This window comes from Alexandromys fortis, unplaced genomic scaffold (assembly GCF_014885135.2).
Source record: "Alexandromys fortis isolate MF-2015 unplaced genomic scaffold, M_Fortis_MF-2015_v1.1 scaffold_10, whole genome shotgun sequence".
NCBI classification, from domain to species: Eukaryota; Metazoa; Chordata; class Mammalia; order Rodentia; family Cricetidae; genus Alexandromys; species Alexandromys fortis.
The window spans coordinates 2,905,120-2,928,706 of record NW_026067895.1 but is presented as its reverse complement, the minus strand read 5'-3'; the positions used below and the strand labels follow the sequence as shown (position 1 = coordinate 2,928,706).

Sequence of the window (23,587 nt, the reverse complement as noted above, 5' to 3'; positions counted from 1 at the left end):
ACCTCTCTGTGTCTCTGTGTTTTACAGAGTAGACATGAGGCCTACAATAATTATCCCTACAATACTTGGGATAGATGCTACACATTCCAGTAAAAACTACAAAAGTGTCCTTTCAGTAACATAAAATATGACCAATTTTAGCCAGGCGGTGGTGGCGTATGCCTTTAATCCGAGCACTTGGGAGACAGAGGCAGGCAGATCTCTGTGAGTTTGAGGCCAGCCTGTTCTACAAGAGCTAGATCCAGGATGGGCTCTAAAGCTACAAAGAAACCCTGTCTCAAAAAACAAAAGCAGACAAACAAAATTATGACCAATTTTGAAAACCTGTACTCAAAGTATCTGACAGGCAGACTGGCAATTTGCCTGTTATCCTATCACTTGACCTTTTCTTGAAAAACAAAATAAAACAAAAGTAAACCCAAACCCAGGAGGAATTAAAAAAACAAACACTCCCCTTTAGGATGTATGATATGCTGGCCTCAATATTCTTACTTGAAAAACTCCCAAGACACGAAGATTGTAAGCACTTACTTCATACACTAGGTCTAAAATGTATTTCTATTCTTATTTTCCTCTGCAGTGGTTATCCATGTCTCTGTACAGAATATAGCTACTCACACAAACTCTGTGTTTCTCATAGTTCCTGCTTTGGCTTCCTTATTTGTTTGTGTAAGTGCTTGGATACACGCACCTTTCGCTTGAGATCAAAGTGAATTTTAGAATTCAACAGACATTAAAATCTGGCTTTCTGAGTAAGACCTAGAATAACTGAGGTCATTAAGCTGCCTCTTCCCACATGACTATATCAACTACCTAAAAAGAGCTATGTCAGCAAGTGGCAGCCTTAATTACTGGCCTGCTCCGACACCACCACTTGGCTTGACAGATTTACTATTTATAAATAAGAGGCTCAGAGGCGGTGTGACAAAGCTCTCCCTAGAGACAGCAGAGCAAAAGGCAAGGGGAGGGAGGGGCCAGCCATAGCCATCCTCAGTATGGTTCCAAGTCAGTATATTAGCCCGAGAAGAGCTGGGACCACAGGGGGAAACGGGACTAGATGGAGGGGTGAGAGGAGGTGGGATGACTCTGGGGTGGCAGGGAAAGATACCAATTCGAGATATTCTTTTACTTTATGTTTGTGTAGTTTTAATGGTCAGATCAAATATCTGGATTATTACAATCAGCTCCCAACATCAGTAGATTCAACCGTCTGCAGGTAGAAGGTACATGGGGGAAACTTGCATTTGTATTGAATGTGCACAGAAGTTTTCATTTTCATTATTCCCTAAAATACACGTTTATGTCATATTAGATACTGTGATTAGTCTAGAAATGCTTTAAAGTATGTGGAGGAGGTATGTGGGTTACATGCAAATGCATATACATGTAAGGGGCTTGAATAGCCTTAGATATCGGTGTCTGTTTGGGGTCTTGGAACCTATCCACTGCAGGCCACATGTGTGAAGAACCCTACAGAAACCCATGAGTGGACAAAAATGTAGCATAACTCGATGTATGCACAATAAGATGGCAATGGTCCTGTACCTACTTCTACTATTCTTCTTCTTTTTTATAACTTGCGGGAACAAAAGCTTAACCTATGTCAATCTACAAAGGTTCTGGATGTTTTCCCCATGGCTCAATGACGTTGGGATGACTTAATCAGCTAACTGGTGGATTTCCCAACCATATTCTCCCGTGAATGGGATTTCCTGTGTCTAAAAGCCTGAGCATCCTTTAACCGCAGTGTGTCTTTGTAAGACCAGAAGAGCCTTTTCAACAAGGAGGAGTAGTTAGAGCCAAAAGTCTCACTTTGACTTTCAACTACAATTCCAGGAAAACTTCCTGGCTCTAAGTGGAACTAAACAGCAGTGCTGCTAGAGGAAGCAAGGGCTCTGTATCTGTCGGCTCTTCTGAATAACCAAGTGCCACCAAGCAGGAGAAGGGATCTGCAGGAGACCAGCACGTCTGTCATGGCTGATGGTCCCGAATCTGGCAACCTTTCATTGCCTTGTTTTTACCTCCATCAGCCCACACCATCCCTTCTTCCTTCTTTTGGTTTGAAGATACAGCATCAATCACCATGGAGTCTCTTCCCTGAGGAAGCATGCATTCTAGTGGGGGACAATCCAGTAAGCATCTCAATCAGATAAGCAAGCAAATCACTAAATAACAGTTTTAACAAGGGATGTGCAGACAGTAAAGGGACCCTGGCATGGAGTGTGAGGAGCTGGGGGTACACAAGTGGGGCACATCTGTCACAGCACGAGTCTTGGAAGGCCTAGGAGGAGGTGGCACCTGTGGAGAGATGTAACTGGCCATGGAAGGGTCTAAGGGAGTGAGCATTTTAGACAGCGAGAGTGTATATAAAGGAATAGGTTACTGATTCCTTCTCTTTAAATTTGGCGTTCCAGATTCCAAGTCTCTTTCTTTGTCCACACCGCTTCAGTTTTCCTATAACAGTGCAGGACATAGTGTAGGGATTTCACAAATGGGTAAGAGTTGCCAACGAGTAGCCTCTGGGGACCCAACCTACTCCATCATACTCTAAACTGCCAAGCACGGACATCCCAGAGCAAGGTTCAAAAGAGGCTTGAGAGTCACGGAAAGTAGCCACTTGCACAAAAATGAAAGATTTGTTTGTAATGTTACAAAGACAACTGTTTATTTACATAACTTTGGCCTCATTACCTCAGCAACTTACCATGGCCAGTGTACTCAAAAGAATCTGCTTCATCGGGGGTATCGAGGTCATCCACATTGATGTCAATCTCATCTGGACTGTCCAGGTTATCATCAGAGAGAATCGATCCTTCACTTTGGTCCAGAGAAAGGTTGATATTTGGGGCTGTGAGCTTGATTCTCCGAGAGTGACTGCCATTGAGATCCAGGGAATTTGGAGGTTCTAAAGAAGAAAGTAATAGCAACATTAGATCACACACGTGGCTCTCAAGAGGGGAACTGGACTCAAGGGAAAAAAATCCTACCTCAATATATCCCTTATGTCCTTCCTTCCTTGTTTGTTTTATAACACAGAATCTCATACGTAGCTCAGGCTGGCCTTGAACTTGCAACCTCACCCCCCCCCCCCCAGTCCTGGGATATAGGTGTGAGCCATTTGGATACTTTTTCTAAATTGATGTGTATATGTATATTACATGTGTAGGTGCCAGAAGATGGCCTCAGACCTCCCTGGAGCTGGAATTACAGGTGGTTATAAGCCACCCAACATAGGTGCTAGGACTTAAACTCTGGCTCTCTCGATAAGCAGGAAGTCCTTCAACTGCTGAGCCATCTCTCAAGCCCCCTCTTCCTGGACTCTCTTCTAGAAAGCGTCCCTCAGTGTTGGCTTCCATTCAGCATCTCATCCGTATGAAAGCAGGACTTGGGAGATGCTGCTATCTGGGTAGGGACTTTGGTTTTTTCCCCTGTTTTGTTTCTCTGTTTAGGTTTTAGAAGTCAGTATGCTAGAACACTAAGCTAAATTTTATGGAGTTTATTGTACACCAAAACAGTTAAGCATATATATTTTCTTATGGTTCTTGTAGATGTTATTACTGTAGAATGGAGGTTAAGAACATTGATCTACTAAATTCTCAGAAAATGCCAAAACAACTACATTATCTTCAATAAACTTTACTGTTTTTAATTTTTTAAAGCCTTAAGCCCATTAGTTAGATTCTTTGGACTCACCAAGGAAGTCACTACATAAGCCAATATCACCCTACATCACTGTCTTTAACATTCACAATGACCTAGGCTAAGGCTGACAGAGGCAGCTCCCACCCTCTCTTAGCAGCGTGTCTTTGCTCACGAGCTTTTATTGGCTCAAAACAGAGTTGAGCCAGTCCTTTTTGTACAAGCTTATCTGAACCAAACACAGAAAGAGATATCTATTGTGATCTAAGGGGAAATAGTTGGTCTTTATCTCTGGTCCCAATCATTCTGGCTCCTAAATTCCTTGGAATTTCCCTGGCATCCCTATTTGGATTACACTGATTTGAAGGACTGGATCTGAACATCTCTGCTGGGTTCTGCAGTAGTAGATGGACTGTCTATTGTGCATGGGACCCTGGATTCCATCCTCTTCCACCACACACAAAAAACAAAACAAAAACAAACAAACAAACAAAAACCAGAACGATCACAGAACCCTTGAGTCATGTCTGCTGACTGACACTTTGGTCAGGACATTAGAATACTAGGAGGGGGTGGGTCTTTCTTTCCTCCCTGCCTTCAGAAAAAAAAGCACAAACATCAAAACATCTACAGAACAATGTCAAAACGGAATGGTGAGGGCACTGTAGGGTGTTCACATGCTATTAGTCCATTCAAGCAAATCGGGGTGCAGGAACGTGAACTTTCAAATCCAACCAAGTCTGAAAATGCCCCTAACATCCTTGAATGAGTGCAGTAGCCTCAACTGTCACAAAATGGCAGGAGAACGTTTTACTTGTACTTAGGCCCAGCCATCTGATGCACATACTCTGACTGTGGATAGGCTAAGGTGATGGCCTTTCCGATGCCGATCCTCTTCCTTTGCATGTAACTTTAGAATGTCCGTTGTCTACAGCTTCTGCTTTTCAGTGCCCCTGTACCATCTGAGCTTCTGTGGAGCACTCTGTCCTCTTGTTTTCCAAACACGTCATTCCCAAGACACCAGATAAAGTTATTTGCTTTTACAGTTTCTGATTTTGCTTTGATTGGCATTACATGGTGTCAGATGGAGTCTGAAGTGGTTCACACGCCCCCTGTACCCTTGGGCTGCCAAGGTCATAACATGCCCCGAGGTCTTTTGTTTTGTATTAGTTCCCTGGTAACTTTACATCACATGACTCCCTTCTGCTACCAAACTTCCTATGTCTTTGATTAAGGTTCCAAAACTTTATTTGGGTTGTTGCCTGTGGCTTAAGAAGAAAAATCTCTTGGCTAGGTACCTAGTGCAGGCACCCCTCATGTGGTGGGAATTTGGACTTTTACAAAGGGGAAATTTTTAAAAATATTTATTTTATGCAGTGTATATGAATGCTTTTTGTCTGTTATGTATATGGGTACACCATGTTTGTACAGTACCCTCAGATGCCAGAAGAGGGCCTTGGATCTCTTGGAACAGGAGTTGTGGTTGTGAGTTGCTGTGTGGGTGCTGGCAGCCGAACCTGGATGCTCTGGTGTTACAGGCCAAGGCAGTTTCTTTATTCATTAATGCTAATCACAGCATACAGAGGGGACTCCCACATCACTCTGGAAGAGCAGCCAGTCCTCAAAACCACTCAGTCATCTCTACAGTCCCAGAAAGGTAACTTTTACATTGCCTTACGGTTGTGGTTTGAATGAGAAATGCCCCCACTGGCTCATGTATTTGAGCACTTGGGGTGGTACTGTTTGGGGTAGATTACAAAAGTTTTAGAAGGTGCAGCCTCGCTGGAAGAAGTACTTCTCTGGAGGTAGGTTTTAAGGGCTGGTAGCCTTGCCCCATTTCTTATTTTTTTTCTGCTTCTTGTGTGGTTGGTGGAGATGTGATCTCTCAGCTTCTTGTTTTTACTGCCAAGCCTTCCCCACCTCCTGAACACGGAGTCCTCTGGAATGGCTTGGTCACATTATTTTATCAGAGCAGCAGCAACAAGAAGAGAAACTAAAACAGAAGTTGGCACCAGGCGTGGGGTCTTGCCCCAAGGGTAGCCTTTCTATTGTTTCAGTGCTGAGCAGGCAGGAAGCCTCTCCTTAGCAGCCTTTATCTCTTTAGCAAATACAGGCCCTTCTGCACCTATCTTGGGGAAAGTATCAAGCTTCCTAGTGTTCTTTCTTTCTGCACCACTTGCTTTTTTCCCACTGTAGATCTGCATAAGAATAATCAATAAGTAACAAGGCCTCAGCCGCTGTTATTTCAAGAACATTTCTTCCACCAAAGAAAGTAGCCATTACTTTTTCATTTGTCCTCATGCAAAAGCCAGATCCTTTTGGAAAACAGTGCAGTTGCTAATAAAGTCCTTGCTCCCCAACTTGAAACCTCTTGAGCCCGGCCTCCATCCTCCCCATTAGTCTCAACACTGCTGTCTTCCAGGCTCCTACTCAAAATGGCTCTTCAAGCTCTGCTCACAGCATTCCGTGGCTTTTGCCAACTTCCGAACTCTTCCGGAACCTGGCACCAAAAAGTCTATTATCATTAAAGTGAAATCTTCCAGAAGGTATTGCCTCAACATCAGCACCCAGATGTGGTCTGGGGTTCAGAGTTGCATCTCAAGCTAGAAGTCTAATTGGGAAGTATGTTAAGAATGGCAGGCAGTACATGGCATGATTTTGAAGGCAGAAAGGGTTATAATTTGTTTATTTGCTTGTTTGTTTATCTTTACAGGAGCCCACAGTTAAAATATGTTGGCTTTCAGAACTGTTTCACAGAGAAACTCTGTCTCAGAAAATAAAATAGTAAAAATAAAAATAAAGTAAAAAACCGTTTTTTTAAAAAAAAAATTTAAAAGACTTTCTTTAAAGTGTTGACAATGTTAACGACTGTGGGACTTTTAGAGTTGTACTATATTTTATATTTTGGTATTAACATGAGGTTTTGGGTTAAATAAGAAAGGGAATGGGTATGGCTTAAAGTGTGTTTGAGTATCAAGCTGACAAGGAACAGAATCTCTTATCTGCTGATGACCTATCAGCAGAGCCTGTTATCTTATCTGAGGGAGTCTTAACTGTGAGATTATCCCGATAAACAGGTCTGTGGGCATGGCTGAGGGACATTTTCTTGACGTAGGAGGGCTCAGTGCACTGTGGACCACTCTGAGGCAGGGATTCTTGGGCTATATATAAGAAAGCTATGTAACAGGCACCTAAGCAGCAATCCAGTAGGCAACATTCCTCATGAGACTCTTTCTGTTTGTACTTGGGCTCCTGTCCTAACTCCCCTTCATGATGTGAGTGACCCGAAAGTGTAAGCCAAATAAACCTCCTCCTTGCCAAGTAGCTTTCATACAAGGTGTTTATCACAGCCACAGGAAGCAAACAGGATGGGCAACTGCTACCCTAAGAAGGCCACCGAACAGTCACTAGTACAGAAATACAGGTTCTCTTACAGCTAAGCCATGGGTCCTCATCTTGAAGATTTCTGACTTGAACAGATTAAAATTCCTCTTGATGGTTTGAAACTAGAATGCATTCTTTGAAGCTCTGGCTATTCCAGAATGAGTTTTCCATGTACTCAATTAGTACAGAGTTATAAAAACAAGCAACTTAAGCAGCAAGCACACTCTCTCAAGCGCCCTCCTTCCCCACTGCTGACCCTTCCCTGAGCTTCCTTGCTAAGATATGAAATTTGAGCACCATCAAAGATTCGACTGTAGAGGTTGAGGGATGTATCTCAGTGGCATGGTGCTTGGCTAGCATGAATGAAGCCCCAGGTTCAGGTGCCAATACTCTCTGTCCCCAACAAGAAATCACTCTGTCTGACTCAATAACCTTTTTAAAAGCCAGGTTTAATACAATAATGTTAAAACCTTCTGTCTCAGATAAAGGTTGAACTACATGCTGTCGCTGATGAATCCCTGGTGTTGAGACATAAACAACTGGATTGCTTGACAGTTTGAGCTTTCAATGATGACACAACAGCCTTGCTTTGGGGAACTGTATCACTCAGTTTACTTACTTGAAGAAGACAGGGCAAAGCGATGTATTGCATTTGGACCTTGGAGTGACTTTAGCACAGATATCTGAGGACTAAGTGCTAACTAAAGGCCAAACAGATGTTCAAACATAAGCCTGAAGTTTGCTAAACAAAATTCCACTCTCTTGCCCCCAAAGCTTGACTGGCACACATCCTAAGTTACTCAGTGGCCTCACATGCCCGTTGAGGACCACAGCTTGCTAAGTAAACATTCTTCCAAAACTCTGGCCTTAATCTTCTAACAGACATAGTCAATAGTTGACTGAATTCTACTTTCTGAGCTCATCTGCTGAAAAATTAAGCACTTTAGTTAAACAGCACTTCCAGACCGAGAAAAACCCTCATAAATTAACTGCCTTAGCCGAATCACTGTCCCAAACTCTTGCTAACAATACCCAAGGAGCATGCTACTAAAGTTCTGGACCGCTAAAGTTCAGGCTAATCGGCTTATAAACCTCCAGAGGAAAGCATTATCTCCGAAATCAACCCCTTCGCTTCTTCCCCAGGGCATTTGTGATTCATAGACCATAAATCAAATTCTTCATTGTCTTAAATATATCTTATATTTGCATATGACACCATAATCACCATTAAATATGCATATCAAGAACCTCAGGATGACTTTAATCTGCCGCAGAAAGAAACCATTCTTCAGTTATGACATGGATACATACACTTTATCTGAGTCAACCACAAGAGGTCATCACTGTGGGTGGTGTCACCCAAACCCTAGTTTTCTATGGTGACCTTATAGGCCTCTGGTTAGCTCAGGACTGACGAGTCTGCAGAAGCAATCTTTTGCCCTAACTTCCCCTCAAATGACTGAACCGTCTCTGAATGCAGCAGACGGTGTGACCCTCCTCCAGTATTAGCCCTACTAGCATTCCACTCTTAAGGGACAGGTGGGTGGATTCAGGATTGTAGTGATGCAAGCATTTACTTACTGAATGTCCCTTCTTTGGGGTTGGTAAGCATAATTGTCACATGGAGGCATTATTTAACTTCATGCAACAAACCTTAAGTGGTGGAAATAGTAAAATGTAAATAGCTGGTAAATACTGAAACGTCCTTAATGTGGAAAACAGACTCACAAAAACACTTGGTGCTTGGTATTCTGTTTGCTTCTCAAGGAGGCATTGCTATTAAAACAGATTGCTGTTCATATACACCTAAAAAATCATTTATTGACCACTGTTCTTGCTAGTTTTTATGTCAACCTGACACAGATGAATCATTGTTGAAAAAATATTTTTCTTAATTAGTGACTTGCTGTGGGACAAAGGTCTTGTACCCTGTAAAGATTTGTCACTTGTACTGATTTAATAAAATGCTGATTGGTCAGTAGCCAGGCAGGAAGTATAGGCAGGGTGATCAGAAAAGGAGAATTCTGGGAAGAGGAAAGGCTCAGTCTGCAGTCGTCACCGAGACACAGAGGAAGCAAGATGGAAATGTCTCACTGATAAAAGGTATCAAGCCGCATGGCTAACACAGACAAGAATTTTGGGTTAAGATGTAAGAGTTAGTTAATAAGAAGCCTGAGCTAATAGGCCAACCAGTTTATAATTAATGTAGGCCTCCATGTGTTTTTTGGGGGACTGAATGGCTGTAGGACCTGGAGGGACAGACAGCTCTGCCAATCATGACTGATGTGGGAAGGCCCAGCCTGTTGTGGAAGGTGTGCCCCCCCACCCCCAGATAACTGGTCCTAGATGTGTAAGAAAGCAGGCGGAACAAACTGTGGAAGCAAAACTAGCAGCATTTCCCCATGGCCTCTTCTTCAGTTCCTGCCTCCAGGTTGCAGTTGCGGCTTGAGTTCCTCTCACAGATTTCGTGGAATGCTGGACTATGACCTGAGAGTTGCAAGCCTGAATAAATCCTTCCTCCTGAAGTTGTTTTGGTCATGTTGTTGTTGTTGCTTGTTTGTTTTTGTGATAGGATCTCTTTCTGTAGCCCTGGAGGTCCTGGCACTCACTCTGTAGACCAGGCTGGCCTCAAACTCAGAGATCTGCTTGTTTCTGCCTCCCAAGCACTGAGATTAAAGGTGTGCACCACAATTCCTAGCTAGTCATGGTATTTCATCACAAAATATAGAAACCCTAATTAAGGAACCTACTTAGAAAAAGTTACCCAAAATTGATGCTTTAAGTGACCCTGAACCTAGCCCAGGAGAACTGTTAAAGGGGTGTTTGGATCTGGTTCCAACTGGCTAAAATCTAGTTCTATTGTTACTGGCATTTTAAAAAGAGTTAATACTATATATAATTCATTGCTTAGTTACTTCTTTGCCCAGGGTAATAATCCCATGCTGGTTACAATAATCTTAACTGAGAAACGGTTTCAGGTTATTGCTTCTGCCCTATCCCTGACTGCAATTTTGTTACTTAGTGTGGCTCTGTCACATCTTCTCTCCTTTGTGGGACAAACCTTCCTGGGAATGAGGCATTCCAGCTGTAAGGGACTAAATGAATATAAAATTGACAAATTGTGTGTGTTTTAATGATGGGCATCCTAGCATTGGGGTAACTTTTCTGCACCAATTATCATTCTTTTCTTGTAACACACTATTTGGGGGACCCACTCAGACCCATCTGAACCTTGGGGAGAATTCAGAACTACAGTTTGCAATGTTACACTTCCAGTTTCAGAGTCTGAACTGATCAACACCCATGCTGTGCACCTTATCATTAAACCAGACATCTTTGGCCTAATTTATAATACCGCCTGTATTAACACACTAGGAAAAAGTAGCATGTCTCCATGAGTTCTACAAGCTGTCCCTGAGGAGGGAGGGGGATGTTAAAGTCCACTTTATAGCCAATTGGTCAGAGCACAGGTCTAACCTGAGCCTATAATTGGTGACTACGTGGGAACTGTCTTGTGGGACTGAGCCCTTAAACCGTGGGAAGTGGGTCTGTCAAGACAGATGTGCTAGCATGGAAACATAGGATATCCAGAGGGCATTAGTGCAAAAATCCTGGCATATATGATGATGACAGGAGTGTTTGTTCTGTGTGCCAGTACAGTAGGAGAAATGTTTCCTAGCCCTATCCAAAACCAGAATGGTGGGCTTCCTTACACAAAGTATCCAGAAAGCATCTGGTATGCCCCTCATCTCTGTCCTTGTCCTAAAGAATGTTACTGTTCCTTCGATATGTTATTTTTCTACATAGACTGTCATCCATGCTATACATACCATGCGCCATGGAATGTCTGATGTGGGATTCCCTTCTGTATGCTGTGAATACCATTGGTTAATAAAGAATCTGGTTTGGCCTGTTAGGGTAGAGTAGAGCTAGGTGGGGAAAACTAAACTGAATGTTGGGAGAAAGGAAGCAGAGTCAGGGAGAAGCCATAGAGCTGCTCCCGGAGACAGACATGCTGGATGGAACCTTACCGGCAGGTAGGCCACGAGTCTCGTGATAAAATATAAAATAATGAAAATGGGTTAAATTAAGATATAAAGCTAGCCATTAAGAAGTTCGAGCTAATAGGCCAAGCAGTGACTTAATTAATACAGTTTCTGTGTGGTCATTTCGGGAGTCTGGGCAGCCGGGAAACGAAAAAGCAGCCTCCTACTACAAATGTCTTAATACATCACTTGAAAAATGTTTCCCTTGAGACATTTGAAAAACAGCAGGCTCTATGTGACAGGCATTCTCAGAGCCAAAAGAATTTTTGTGCTGACTGTTCTACATATGGCTATTGAGCATTTAAAATGGAAGGATGAAATTTAAAATTCTTATTTTTTAATTAATTTAAATAGCCATATGTAGTTAACTGCTACTAACCATAGCCTGTAGTGGCATTTCATTTGTGGTTTAATAAATGAAGCTTGTCTGAAGATAAGAGAGTAAAACAACCCCACTGGTCAGCCTTACAGACCAGGCAGCAATGACACACACCTTTAATCCCAGTAGCCACACTAGCTTGCCATAGAAACCGGGTGGTGCATGCCTTTAATCCGAGCCCTAGAGAGGATTGTGAAACAGAAGGAGACAGCTCTCAGTCTCATTCTGAGATTCTTGGAGGCAGGATCCCCATTTTGGACTGAGGTAGAGGTAAGAGCCAGTGGCTGGCTGTTTTGCTTTTCTGACCTTCAGGTTGAACCCCAATATCTTTCCCTGAGTTTTTATTAATCTTGCTTCAATAGCCTGAATACTTTTATTATGTGAAATTATACTGCAACTTTTGAAGAGTGATGGAGACATTCAGTGGTTACTGTTGGCTATAGAGCACTTTAAAATAAGTGTGTTGGTATATGGCTTCCTTATAAAGCTCTTACCCAGAACATACATAGTCCTGGATTTAAAATTTGGTATCAACCCCTTTTAAAAAGGTCACATGACTCAAGTTTTATTTTAAATACTACAGTAGCAAACAAACAAAATTGTGTCCTTTCTTCTTACCTCATTTAGGCTTATCAAATGACATCATCCACAGTCAGGATTTGGAATGGCTTTGGTCTTGGTGCAGTACAAGAGATAGACTTTAAAATATATGTATACACATATGTATATATAAATATGTACACATGCATATATATATGTATATAAAGTGAGAGCTATACAGGTCATAATTCAAAGCTTATAATTCCTTTTTGCCTTGAGTTTAACCCTTATAAAGTAAGGTACTTTGTCGTTTTTGTTTTTGTTTTGTTTTGTGGTGCTGGGTTTCAAACTGGACCCTGCGTATGCTAGATAAACAGTCTACCACTTAGCTACACCTTCAGCTCCAGTTTGGCACTTTACAGTTAGGACACAGAGCATTCTCAAAATCCTATTTCCTACATTAATCATTTATATAGCTATGCTCAGTTATTGAAAACAACCTAGAGTTTGGTTTGTAATATTCAGTAGCCAATTGTAGGCACCGAAAACACTGGCAGGTAAGGGCAGGCCCGACACTTGCTGTAGCTCATAGCTGTGACACGGACCCTGAGGTCAGCTCCGAGCCTGACCCCTTCCTCTCACACATTTTCCCCCTTTGCTTTAATCACTGACATCACGAGTACATGGGAAGCCGCCGTCTCACTGAATAGCAGCGTTGGCGGAATGAGCAGCGGTTTCTCTCACCAGGCCTCATGTCTGCAGCATTGGGACTCAGCACTCCCTCCTCGAAGGGGACATCCATTCCCACATCCTCCGACGGGGATCTGAAAAGAAGCAAAAGAGAACATAAAAACACCACACCTGGCTTTTAAAATCAGTTAACAGAGTGGAGGATTGGCATTTCAGCTGGCTTGATGTAAGCCCAGTACATGTGCAGAGCCCATTGGTAAGTGGCCCCAAGCGCAGTTTCTGTGGATGAGAACCACAAATGCCAGTTTCCGTGACGCCACTAAGAGCAGTTTGACTGTGAACCCCAGTCACTTCTCCAGCTCCCACAAGAAATACAAATTCAGCAAGACTTCAGGAAGAGAAAAATGCAAAACGCTAATTCATGGCAAGGGATATCAGACATATATTTTTTTTTTCAACATGAGAGGCAAGAGCTGTGCTCTACAGTAGACATAGCTCAGTATCTATCCTCCCCTCTATCAATGTGTGCTGAATACCTCAGCTGCACCTGCCAAGGGCAGGCTACGCCACCGATCTCACTTTTTAAGCTTATCAACTAGGGCTGCGCGACCTACCTTACTCCGTGTTGAAGGACAAGCGATGGCAGCAACACACCTAACTTCTGAGCAGACAGGGCTGGCACTCTTCCCCCCACCTCTGAATATTTAAAGATTCCCCGCGGCTATGTGTTGCTGAAGATGAGTTTCCCCATTAACCATCTCTTGCCTCTGCTCAGAGCTGAGCCCAGTCCCACTCCTATCACCCTCCTCAGTAAGACAAAGGCTGAGGAGCCTGGGAAAGTAGAGAAAAACTTGACAAACCTGCATGCTCTTCTAGGGCGCTGATGGCTGTAGACTGAATGTCTCTAGTTTTAATTCTTTGGCCCTTGTCTGGTAAATGCTCACCTATCATGGTCTCACACATATCTTCTTGTTGGCTTCCATGAAATTTTAATCCTCTATGGTAAATTTTCAGATGTAGGCACAAATCTAAGTTTAAATAGGGTAACTCTATACTCGAGGTCTCAATTTATTTTCTTCCTCTATCCCTCCCTTAACGAGCCTTTTTTTTTTTTCTATACCAAAGATTTGGAGTTTGACCAACTTCTGTAGGAGTCAGGTTAAGTCCACTGTTATCAACAAAGCCCTGACGTGATAAGTCCTATGCCTCTGGTGATAACTATGCTGGCTTTGACTCTTCAACAGATATGTGTTGACAGTTACTATATGCTGAGAATGTAACATCCCATCAAGGAAATGGGAAGATGGAGCTAAATCAATGCCCAGTGCTCCACACAGCTCCGTAGTCACTTCCCTGGAAAAAAAAAGTGCCCCTGTCTGCCTCACTATCTCCAAAGACCCTTCTAAAACACAGCAGCAGGAATTGTTAAACATCCTCAAAGGTCCAGATGCTAAAGGCTCTGTTCTCACCTGTGGCATTCCTTCCTGAGGTACAGACTCTTTAGGGGACAGGCCTCCTAGAAGGAAAGTATGTCACTGGGAATGTGCTCTTGAAGGGGCTGTTGGGACATTGCCTCGAGTCTCTTTGCCTCCTGGCTGCCATGGCTGTGCCCTGTAACTCACTGCTGCCATGGATACTCTGCCTCACGCCAGGCTCCAAAGAAGCATGGCCAAGCAAGAAACTTCTGATGCTATCAGTCAAATACAATTCCTTCCTCTTTTTAAGTTCAACTGTCTTGTCAGCAATGGGAAGCTGACTAACTAGGGAGTGTCTCTGTAGAACATCTGTGGCTTTGACCGTATGCAGTTTTGAAAACTGACCCTGCACCAGAGCTGACAGACAGCGAGCAAAGCTGGAAGTATAGTTCAGGACAGCACCTGGCTGGCATGTGGGAAACCCCGCATTCAATCTCTTGCTACACACACATGAGCTCAGACCTTGTTCCTCTGAGACAGGGTTCCTCACTGAGCCTGGAGCACATGATTTTCAGCAACTCTGGCAGCCAGAAAGCCCCACACTCCTCCTGTCTACCCCCAGAAGGGTAGGAATGCTAGCCCAGCCTTTGGTCTGGGTGCTGGAATCCAAACTCCAGTCCTTCCATTTAACCACCAAGCCCTCTCTCTGGCCCTGAGGTTCTGATTTTGGAAGTCCTGGGATTCAGAGGGATAAATTCCTGATTTACCAAGATGGCATAGTTTGACATATATAGCATACACACACATACACACACACACACACACACACACACACACACACACACACACACATTGACCTTGTTGTCTCAAGTCATCTGTGGGGCTCTCCTGAATGTTAAGTCACTCTATCTGTCATGTAGGAAAATGCTGCTAAGAGCGGTTAGCCTCAACACTTAGATCAAGCTGGGTGTGGTGGCCCACAACTGTTATCTCTGCACTTGGGAGGTGGAGACAAGGGGGTCAATGCCAGCTTCAGCTACAAAAGGAGTTTGGGGCCAGGGGTGTGTCCATGAAATCCAGTCTCAAGAACAAAAGAAAAAGAAAATACAAAACCAAACAAAAACAACAAAAGACTTGAAAACAAGGCCAGCTAAATTAATCACTTGCTGTGTGCTACAAAACATGTTACACCATCATTTGTTTCTGTTTCCTCACCAATAAGAGGAGACTCTGACAGCTCTCCAGCATGATAGAAATCACCACACCTATCATCACCGAAGCCATTTTCTTCTCCAGGCTAAATGCTTTCTCCATGTGAAGCTTCATGACAACAGTGATGGGGGAAGGACATTGGTTAATTATAATAAAGAAACTGCCTCGGCCCTCATAGGACAGAAAATTAGGTAGGCGGAGTAGACATAAGAGAATTCTGGGAGAAAGAAGCTTAGTCGAGGAGTCGCCATGATTCTCCCGCTCCAGACAGACGCAGGTTAAGATCCTCCCTGGTAAGCCAGCTCGTGGGCTTCACAGAATATTAGAAATGGGTTAGAACAATATGTAAGAGCTAGCCAATAAGAAGCTGGAACTAGCCGGGCCAGGCAGTGTTTGAAAGAATACAGTTTCCGTGTAATTATTTCTGGGCATAAGCTAGCCATGCGGGCGGCTGGGTGCCGGGGACGCAGCCCCGCCGCTCCTATTTCAACACAACAGCAATGAAATCTACTTTGTTCGCTGTTGTATCTCCAGTACCCAGGTGGGTAAATACCCAATTAATCTACCTTAGACAGGAGTAGTTGAACACACACATAATTTCTCCAGTCTCCTGTCTGAGAGCCAATCCTAAATGTCTGAAAAAGCTTCAGATTCTGAGTGACCATCATACTGAGCTCAAGGCAGATGTCACAATACTCGCTTGACTGTGCACAGAGAAGTTCAGGCTTCAGCCTCAAAATAGGGTTGGAGTTTTAAACGTGACAAAGAGTATCAACCTAAATTTTGTGAGTTTTATGAAGCCTGCGAGTCACCAGCAATTTGGTGAAGTAACTGCAGAAGTTCTGGCTGTGAGGTCAGGGTTCTGAGCTGTGGTTGCCTTAACCACTGATGAGCTGATTGGCTGAGAAAACTGGCTGCCAGTTTTAAGGGTTTTTAAATAGAGACAATAAATAGCCAACATCACAGACTATGGAGAATAAACATACACAATATACATGAAACCCTCTGTCTGAGTTTAAGACATCCTTACAGTTAAGAAATAACATCAAAAGCAGTGGTTTAACTGAAGTATGGGTTGTACATGTTGGGACAAAACATCACCAAGATTCCTACGAACTGTGTATAAATCCAGGTAAGAGGTAATTTCACAGCTGCACAAATCTGCAGATCCTAGCCTGCCTCCCAGCTCACTGGCGTTCCAGAACAGAGTCTGAGCCCTCAGCAGCTGTCCTCAGTACAGAGTGGAGACCTGTGAAGACAGGATCCAGGAAAGGGAAAAGCTGAAGGCCATGCTCCGGGGTGTTTGGAGTCAAGAACTACCGACAAGCCCATGGGCATTCAGCGGTTATGAGGGAAATCCGAGCTGTAAGAGCCTAGAAGCCCGCCTAGGAGAGCCCAGGCAAGGCGCAGGAGCATAAATATCTGTAGAAAAGAAAGAAGTGGCCTGAAGAAGACTAGGTGGCAGAAGTGTGCCCGGTGAGCTGGCCACATGTCTCCACCTAGAGGATGCCTCATGACTGTTCTGTGGGTTCTTTAGTGGATAGAATAATGTCATCACTTGTCCCCCACTCCTGATCTTTTCAGTGACCATGTGACTCGCTGTAGCTAATGAAAAGACTTAGGAACAGGAGCGTGTGGTATCATCCTTCCTGCGTTGGTGGTCTTGAGGGTTCCGCCTGGCTAGATTTCCGGTGCCGATGATGCACTAAAGACCAGTGGGTACATGAACAAGAAACGGTTTTCTGTTCTGTTTTGCTGTGAGACCGTGCCCTCACCTGCCCATTCTGATACACACCAAACCTTATTCCTTCAGAGGGAATATGTGGCTCACACTATGTCAAAATGTTATTTGCTCATTTGGATATCCAATTTCCACATTCCCAACACAGTCTGTGTCTACGATACGTATCTTGCCTGGGACGTGAAAGTGTAGGAGTACATTTTAAAAGTGAAGACATGAATTTGGGAAGGCATAAAAGGTTTTCAAGTATACCATAAATTGAAGTATCAAAATAATACCTTTATGCTTTTTTTGTTTTTTTTTTTAAAGGTCATCATCTATTACTTCATATTTACTCAATCCACTCAATTTACTTAATTTTTTAATTGGTGTCATATTCAATTAAAATTATTTTGAAATGAATGTTTATAGCAGTAATATACTTCAATACTTAAATTGCCTAGAATAAATTAATCATGTGAATTAAGTAAAATATTGCTTTTTACTTCAATTTAGAGACCTTTTGGTCTCCCCGTCTGTGGTTTTCTGCCTTTGCTAAGTAAGAAGAGAGAATAGAAAGTTTTAGCTATGTCTAGCAGAGTGTAATGGCCTGTATACGTGCTTTCTCAATGTCCCCCCACATAGCCACAGTCTCTGTGGCTTCTGTTACCATACACAATTCTAATTTAAAAATATTAAATGGAAAATTCCAGAAAGAAAGAACTCATAATTTTAAAAACTGATACATCATTGCTACAATTCCCTTATTAGTTATTGGTTTTTTACCTCTTATAATACCCAACTGATAAATTAATATTATCATTGATACAGATGGACAGAAAAAAATGCAGTGTACTGACCATAGAATGTCTTGAAGGTGAAGTGAGGCTACCCTACAGAAACATAAGAACTACCATATGAAATTGAATACCTAGACAATGATAAAATACATTTCCAAGCTTAAACTCTGCCAAGAGAAATCCCTAGGTATCATCCTGAAGTTATTAAAAAGTCAATGAGTGGGTAAGATCTCTAGACTAGACGCAGGCCAGTCTAGGCCTCCCAGTGCTAGAAAAAAGTCATAGGCCTAACCTGCTACAGAAGGCTCTAATAAAAAATTAGAGAAGAAAAAAAAAATAAAAAAAAATTAGAGAAGAACTCCCTCTAATAAAAACAGATGAGGAAGTCTGCATTCTCTGGCCCTGGAACACAGAGTCAGATAGGTGTCCTGGGTAGAAGATGAACAGCAACCTCTAGGAACTGAAGTACTAGCCATGTGCTAAGCATGTCCTCATTCTATGACCTAAATGCCAGGCGAAACCCAAACCAAGAAACAGGATCAAAGAAGCCATATGACCTTGAGTTCCAGAAGAATAAAGTGTAAAGTCACTTGGGGGCACTGACTAGGAGTCACTCTAAGTCCTTTGAGGAAAAAGACAATGGGGAGATAGAGACACACGCACACACACGCACACACACACACAAAAGAAAAACCAAAATTAACTACACTAATGGAACATTATATATGAGTTATTGTCAAGAGACTTAATAAATGGGGAAGAAAGTAGCAATGCAAGTACTTTGAAAGAGTATGAAAGAGACTGCGATGATTCAAGAATAATTTCTGTGTTGAATCACTGAGATGGAGCTGAGCATGTAATGTCACTTACACCACGAGGAGCCATGCTGCTTACAAAGAAGTACCTAGCTGGATGATATGGCGCACAGCTTTAGTCCCAGCACTCAGGAGGCAGGGGCAGGTAGATGTCTATGAGTTAGGGGCCAGACTGGTCTACATATGGAGTTTCAGACCAGCCATGTCATAGCCAAGATCTTGTCTCAAAAATAGAATAAATAAATAAATAAATAAGCAAAGCATCTAAGAGCCAGGTATTAATATCAGCTGAACACACTGTCACACCGTTAAGCAGAAAAGCACTGCCATGGTTAAAAGGCTAGTATTTAGTATTAATGGAGATAATTTTTCAGAGGATGCAATAATCTAGTGTTAATTAACACTTTAACAATAGAGCCTCATAAGATACAAAACACAAATGCAATATAAACCGAAATATATAGTAGATTTCATAGAGGAAAATCTTATATATATCTTAGGAATATATTAATTTAAAAAGAAATAGATAAGAACACAGGAAATCTGGAGGCTATAACAATAGCTTTCTCTAAAGGGCACATCTACACTCAGCAAGAACATTACATGTTCTCAAACTCAGCACATAGGCTGCCAATCCAAATACACCCAAGGTCAGTATCGTATGGGCTATTCTTTTAACTTCAGACCATCGATGTAAAAATTAACTACAAAACTACGGTTTAGAGCCTGAGAAACATTTGTAAGTGGCCACACAGTAAAGCTCACTTATCATGTGTAAGAACAGTTTCAAAGAGTTCACAAGGAAAGCGACCTTGAATTCAGATGCTAGAAAGCAAGACAGCTGGCCGGATCAGTGAAGAGTGAAACTCCCACAAGAAGTAGGACCCTGCTGTGGTGTGCTGCTGCTGTGTGCTTTGGTGCTCTTGACAGGAAGTCTGTGCCCACTCTAATGACCTGAATGTCAGCAAGTGAGGGCAGCGACAGATCTGAAACTCTCTGGTTTAAGAAAGGATTTTGCGTAGGTTGATAGATGATAGTGTATTCCTGGGGTTTATGTTTCTAAGTAAAGAGGGGCCAATTCCAGTAGCGGGGACTCCTTGTCTCACACAGTGAAAGTCAGCATGGGGATTTCCATCATAGCTAAAGGCACCCTCTCACACTTAGCATAGGGAAAAAAATTAAATCCTTTCTACATTTCATAAGTCCTAGCACGTGCACGCGTGCGCGCGTGTCCCATGGAAACAGCCTTGCCTGTTTTTTAACAAGAGATGAGCGATGAGCCAACGACACTTGGCACACGCAGCACTTCTAGATGTAATACTTCCTGACAGGCATGCACACCCGGCAGCAGGTGGCACCCCTTTCCCAGAATAACCACTGTTAAAAATTTGGCAACCAAAATCACAGAAACAATGGAGTAGGTCAAACTGGGTTTCGGGATTGTTCTTTAGAAAAGCACTATTTGATTCTGCTGATATATTTTTCAGGAAAGGGTTACGTAAATAAGTTTTCTGTAGATCACAGTTTCTAAAATTATTCAGGTTTCCTTCTAGTTAACAAAGATATACATGTCTGATAAAGCTGCTTTCTTCCGGAAGTGAGATAAAAGGAAAAAGGAAACAAACAAAAGCTTCCTTGGGGTATTTACTGTTCTTTGTTGGGCACAGAAATTAGCTCAGTGGTTGGATTGCCATTTCGAGATTCTTGTCTGATAAAGTGGCTGCAAGGTTTAACTATAACACTTGTCACCCCGTGCACCCAGAGCTCCTATTAAATGCTCAGAGCAAGAAGTAGGCTGGACCTGCAGCAGGTTTCACACTCAGCTTCCCCCAAAGGAGAGCACACTGCAGGAAGTTGAGGTGAAGCCCATAAATCAGCTCTTCACAACAATTCCCTATCAGTGGCCCCCTCTCCTTCTACATGCAAGCTCTGTAGCCAGGCAGGAAGTAGAATCCTAGACTACTGTAGTCCCTAAGGAGATGAAGACAGCAGGAGAGACAGAAAAAGAAGGGGACAGCAAGCAACAGAGGACAGCAGTGAACATTCACCCTACACCGCCTTCTCTAGTGGACTCTAGGGACAAAGGCCTCCCTACTTCCACAGTACCACACCTGTGGTTCTTACAGGACAGGAACACAAGGCAACCCCCTCACTTGGGGTCAAACTGCAAAATCATGGCGGTGCAAAAGTCACTCTGTACCCCAAATGACCATCCAAACACTTATCGAAGGGCTCAGAGGTCAAGAGCGTTTGCTGCCTTTCAGGGGACTGGAGCTCAGTTCCCAGCATTCACAACAATTGGCTCAAATCACCTGTGACTTCAGCCCCAGGAGGATCTGACACCTCTGGACGCTACAGATACTTAAACAGATTCTCCCCTCGGATACAGAACTTAAAATAAAAACAAATAATTTTCTACTAAGAAATTCTTTTGGAATTGTTCCAGAAATACAGCGCTTAAGTAGTTTTGCGAGCAGATTCTTCCCAGTGACTCTTACATGTGCTAACTTCTGAGGAGCACTGACTGAACATGGTTTGCTTCTGGATAGTCATTCAACTCTTGGTGGAGAGCAAAGAAACATGGAGAATTCTGTTTCTTGCTGCAGGCTTTCAATATTTTTCTATAACTTTAAGAGCCTCAGCACTTCAGGGGTGCAAACAGGTGGACCCCTAGGGCTGGCCAGGCAGCCAAACTGGCCTATTTGGTCAAGAAACAAGGTGGGTGGCTCCAGAGGAGGGACACGGAGATTGTGAGGTGGGTTGAATGAGAAGGACCACCATAGACTCATAAATTGGAATGTTTGGTCCCCAGTTGACAGAGCTTTTGAGAAAGATCAGGAGACACAACTTTGTTGGAAGAGGTGTGTCTGTGGTGTTATAATCTGCAGGCTTGGTCTGTCACCTGGGTACCCCGTCCCTTTAAGAGACAAGTCCCGCCCATTCCCACCCACCACCCCTCTTTCTCTGAGGCAAGCTGACCCCCCCACCCCGCCCTTCTTCTGGAGAGGCAGCTTCTGCTTCTTTCCCTTCTCCCTTTTCCCCCCTTTTTCCCTTCTTCCCTTCCCTTCCCCCTCCACAACCCACTAAATAAACTCTATACCCAAACTCTGTCTCTGCATGGCCTATCTGTCTGTCTCCCCGCCGCGGTCTCCCACCCACCAAGGGGACTGCTGCACCCCGTGGGACGGGTCCCCCACTACCTGTTTATAAATGATAACACCTGGGGGTGGGCTTTGAGGTTTCAGAAGGCCATGCCACTCCCAGTGAGCTCTCTCCCTGGTTGTCTTATGTTTACGGATCAGATGATGTAAGCTTTCAGCTGCTTCTCCAACACGATGCCTGCTTGCTGCTGCCATGCTCCCTGCCGTGATGGCCAGGGACTAGCTCTCTTGAACTGTGAGTGCCAGTACTCTTTTTTCCTAGACTCATATTTTGAGTTCTACAGATGTGCATGAATACTTATGTGAACACACACACACAGACACATTCATGCATTCACAGACACCCACGTGTGCACATTAACACAGACGAAGTTTAAATCAGATGGGTATCGGGCACAATAAGCATGCCTGTATGCTTACCACTCAGGAGGCTGAGGCAGAGGAATTGAGAACTTGAAGCCAATCTGGCTACAAAGTTCCAGACCAGTCTCAGCTACATATTGAGTCCCTGGTTCAGTGTCCCGTCTGTTGAAAAAAAAAAAAAGGTAAAAGAGACCACAGGCCAGAATTTTGAGCAGGGGCAGCTTTATAAAAGAATTTTACAGTTCACAAGGAAACTTACCCATGAGCATCTCAGACTCAACATGTACAAAACAGAATCTGCCTTCTGTACAAACCAGCCATGGCATACTTTATCTGTGGTAGGTTTTCAAAAGCCCAGAGATTCTTAGGTCTTCTGTTTAAAAGGCAGTGTCTAGCTCCCCTTCTCTCAATGTGCAGTGAATTTAGTGATTTGCATTCAGAAACAGAGGAAAAGATGCCGCTGCCTATGCTCTAAGGCTGGGTATGTTCTCGAAGGCCTGTGATTTCATTTTGCTCTCACTTGGATCACTGAGCCTGGGCTGGTGCTGAGGATCTGGGTGCCATGCTATAAGGATGCATAGTTACAGGGCATAGGGGTCCAGGTGGCAAGGAACTTGACTTCCTTTAAAAACCCAGGTCCTGGTTCTTGCTCAATCCCATGCACCAAAACTGAATGGGTGAAAATTCTGAAAAGAGAAACTCTGTCAAAAGCCTGGGAACAAGTCCCTCCCACCTCAGATGTTCTGGAAATTTCTTACTATAAAGCCCTGAGTCAGAGCTACTGAGCTATTGCCCTCTTAAACTCCTACCACACAAAAACTGGGAGATAATACATGCTTGTATTTACATAGTTTACTGCACAGTACCAGCTGGCAGATACGGTTCCCTTCCTGTGATCGTGGCCACACATCCCTTGGGCATCCAAGTCCAGAACTGGCACTTCTTCCTTAGATCCTGTCTTCCCAATCTAGCTCGCCATAGAGCCCTACAGACTCATCTTGCTTCTCTCCATTCCCGCTGGCTATGATGGCTCATCTTGTCAACTTGACTTGGATACAGAAGCTGCTGGGAAACAAATCTCTGAGCATGGCTGTGAGGGCATTGCCAGGGAAGTTTAGCTGACACCCCAAAGGAATCCCACCCATAATGTGGTTTGGGGGAAAGCAAGCAAAGTGCTCACCTCTCTCTGTGTATCTTTATGACCACAGACGCCGTATGACCACCATGTTCCTGCTGCTGTGCCTTCCCAGCCATGATGGACTTTATCCACCTAGAGCAGCCAAACTTTACCCTTCTTTCCTTATTTAAACTGACGCTTGTTGAGTATTTGGTCCCAGTATTGAAAACAGTAATTGTCCCAGCTAGCTTCAGCTGTCAACTTGATGGAGCCAACAGTGATCTGAGGGAGTCCCAACTAAGGGGC

General features: G+C 43.4%; 1 protein-coding gene across 11 annotated transcripts in view; it reads right to left on the bottom strand.

Annotated features, from left to right (window-relative positions):
- The window catches only part of Prune2 (prune homolog 2 with BCH domain), a 243,185-nt gene that overhangs the window by 33,938 nt on the left and 185,660 nt on the right, over positions 1–23,587 (bottom strand). For all 11 annotated transcript variants that reach the window (XM_050158933.1, XM_050158977.1, XM_050158968.1 and 8 more), the window contains 2 exons: positions 12,733–12,812; positions 2,705–2,905 (listed from right to left, as the gene is read on the bottom strand). In XM_050158933.1, coding sequence (XP_050014890.1) covers positions 2,705–2,905; positions 12,733–12,812 — 281 coding nt within the window. The remainder of the gene's footprint in view (positions 1–2,704; positions 2,906–12,732; positions 12,813–23,587) is intronic.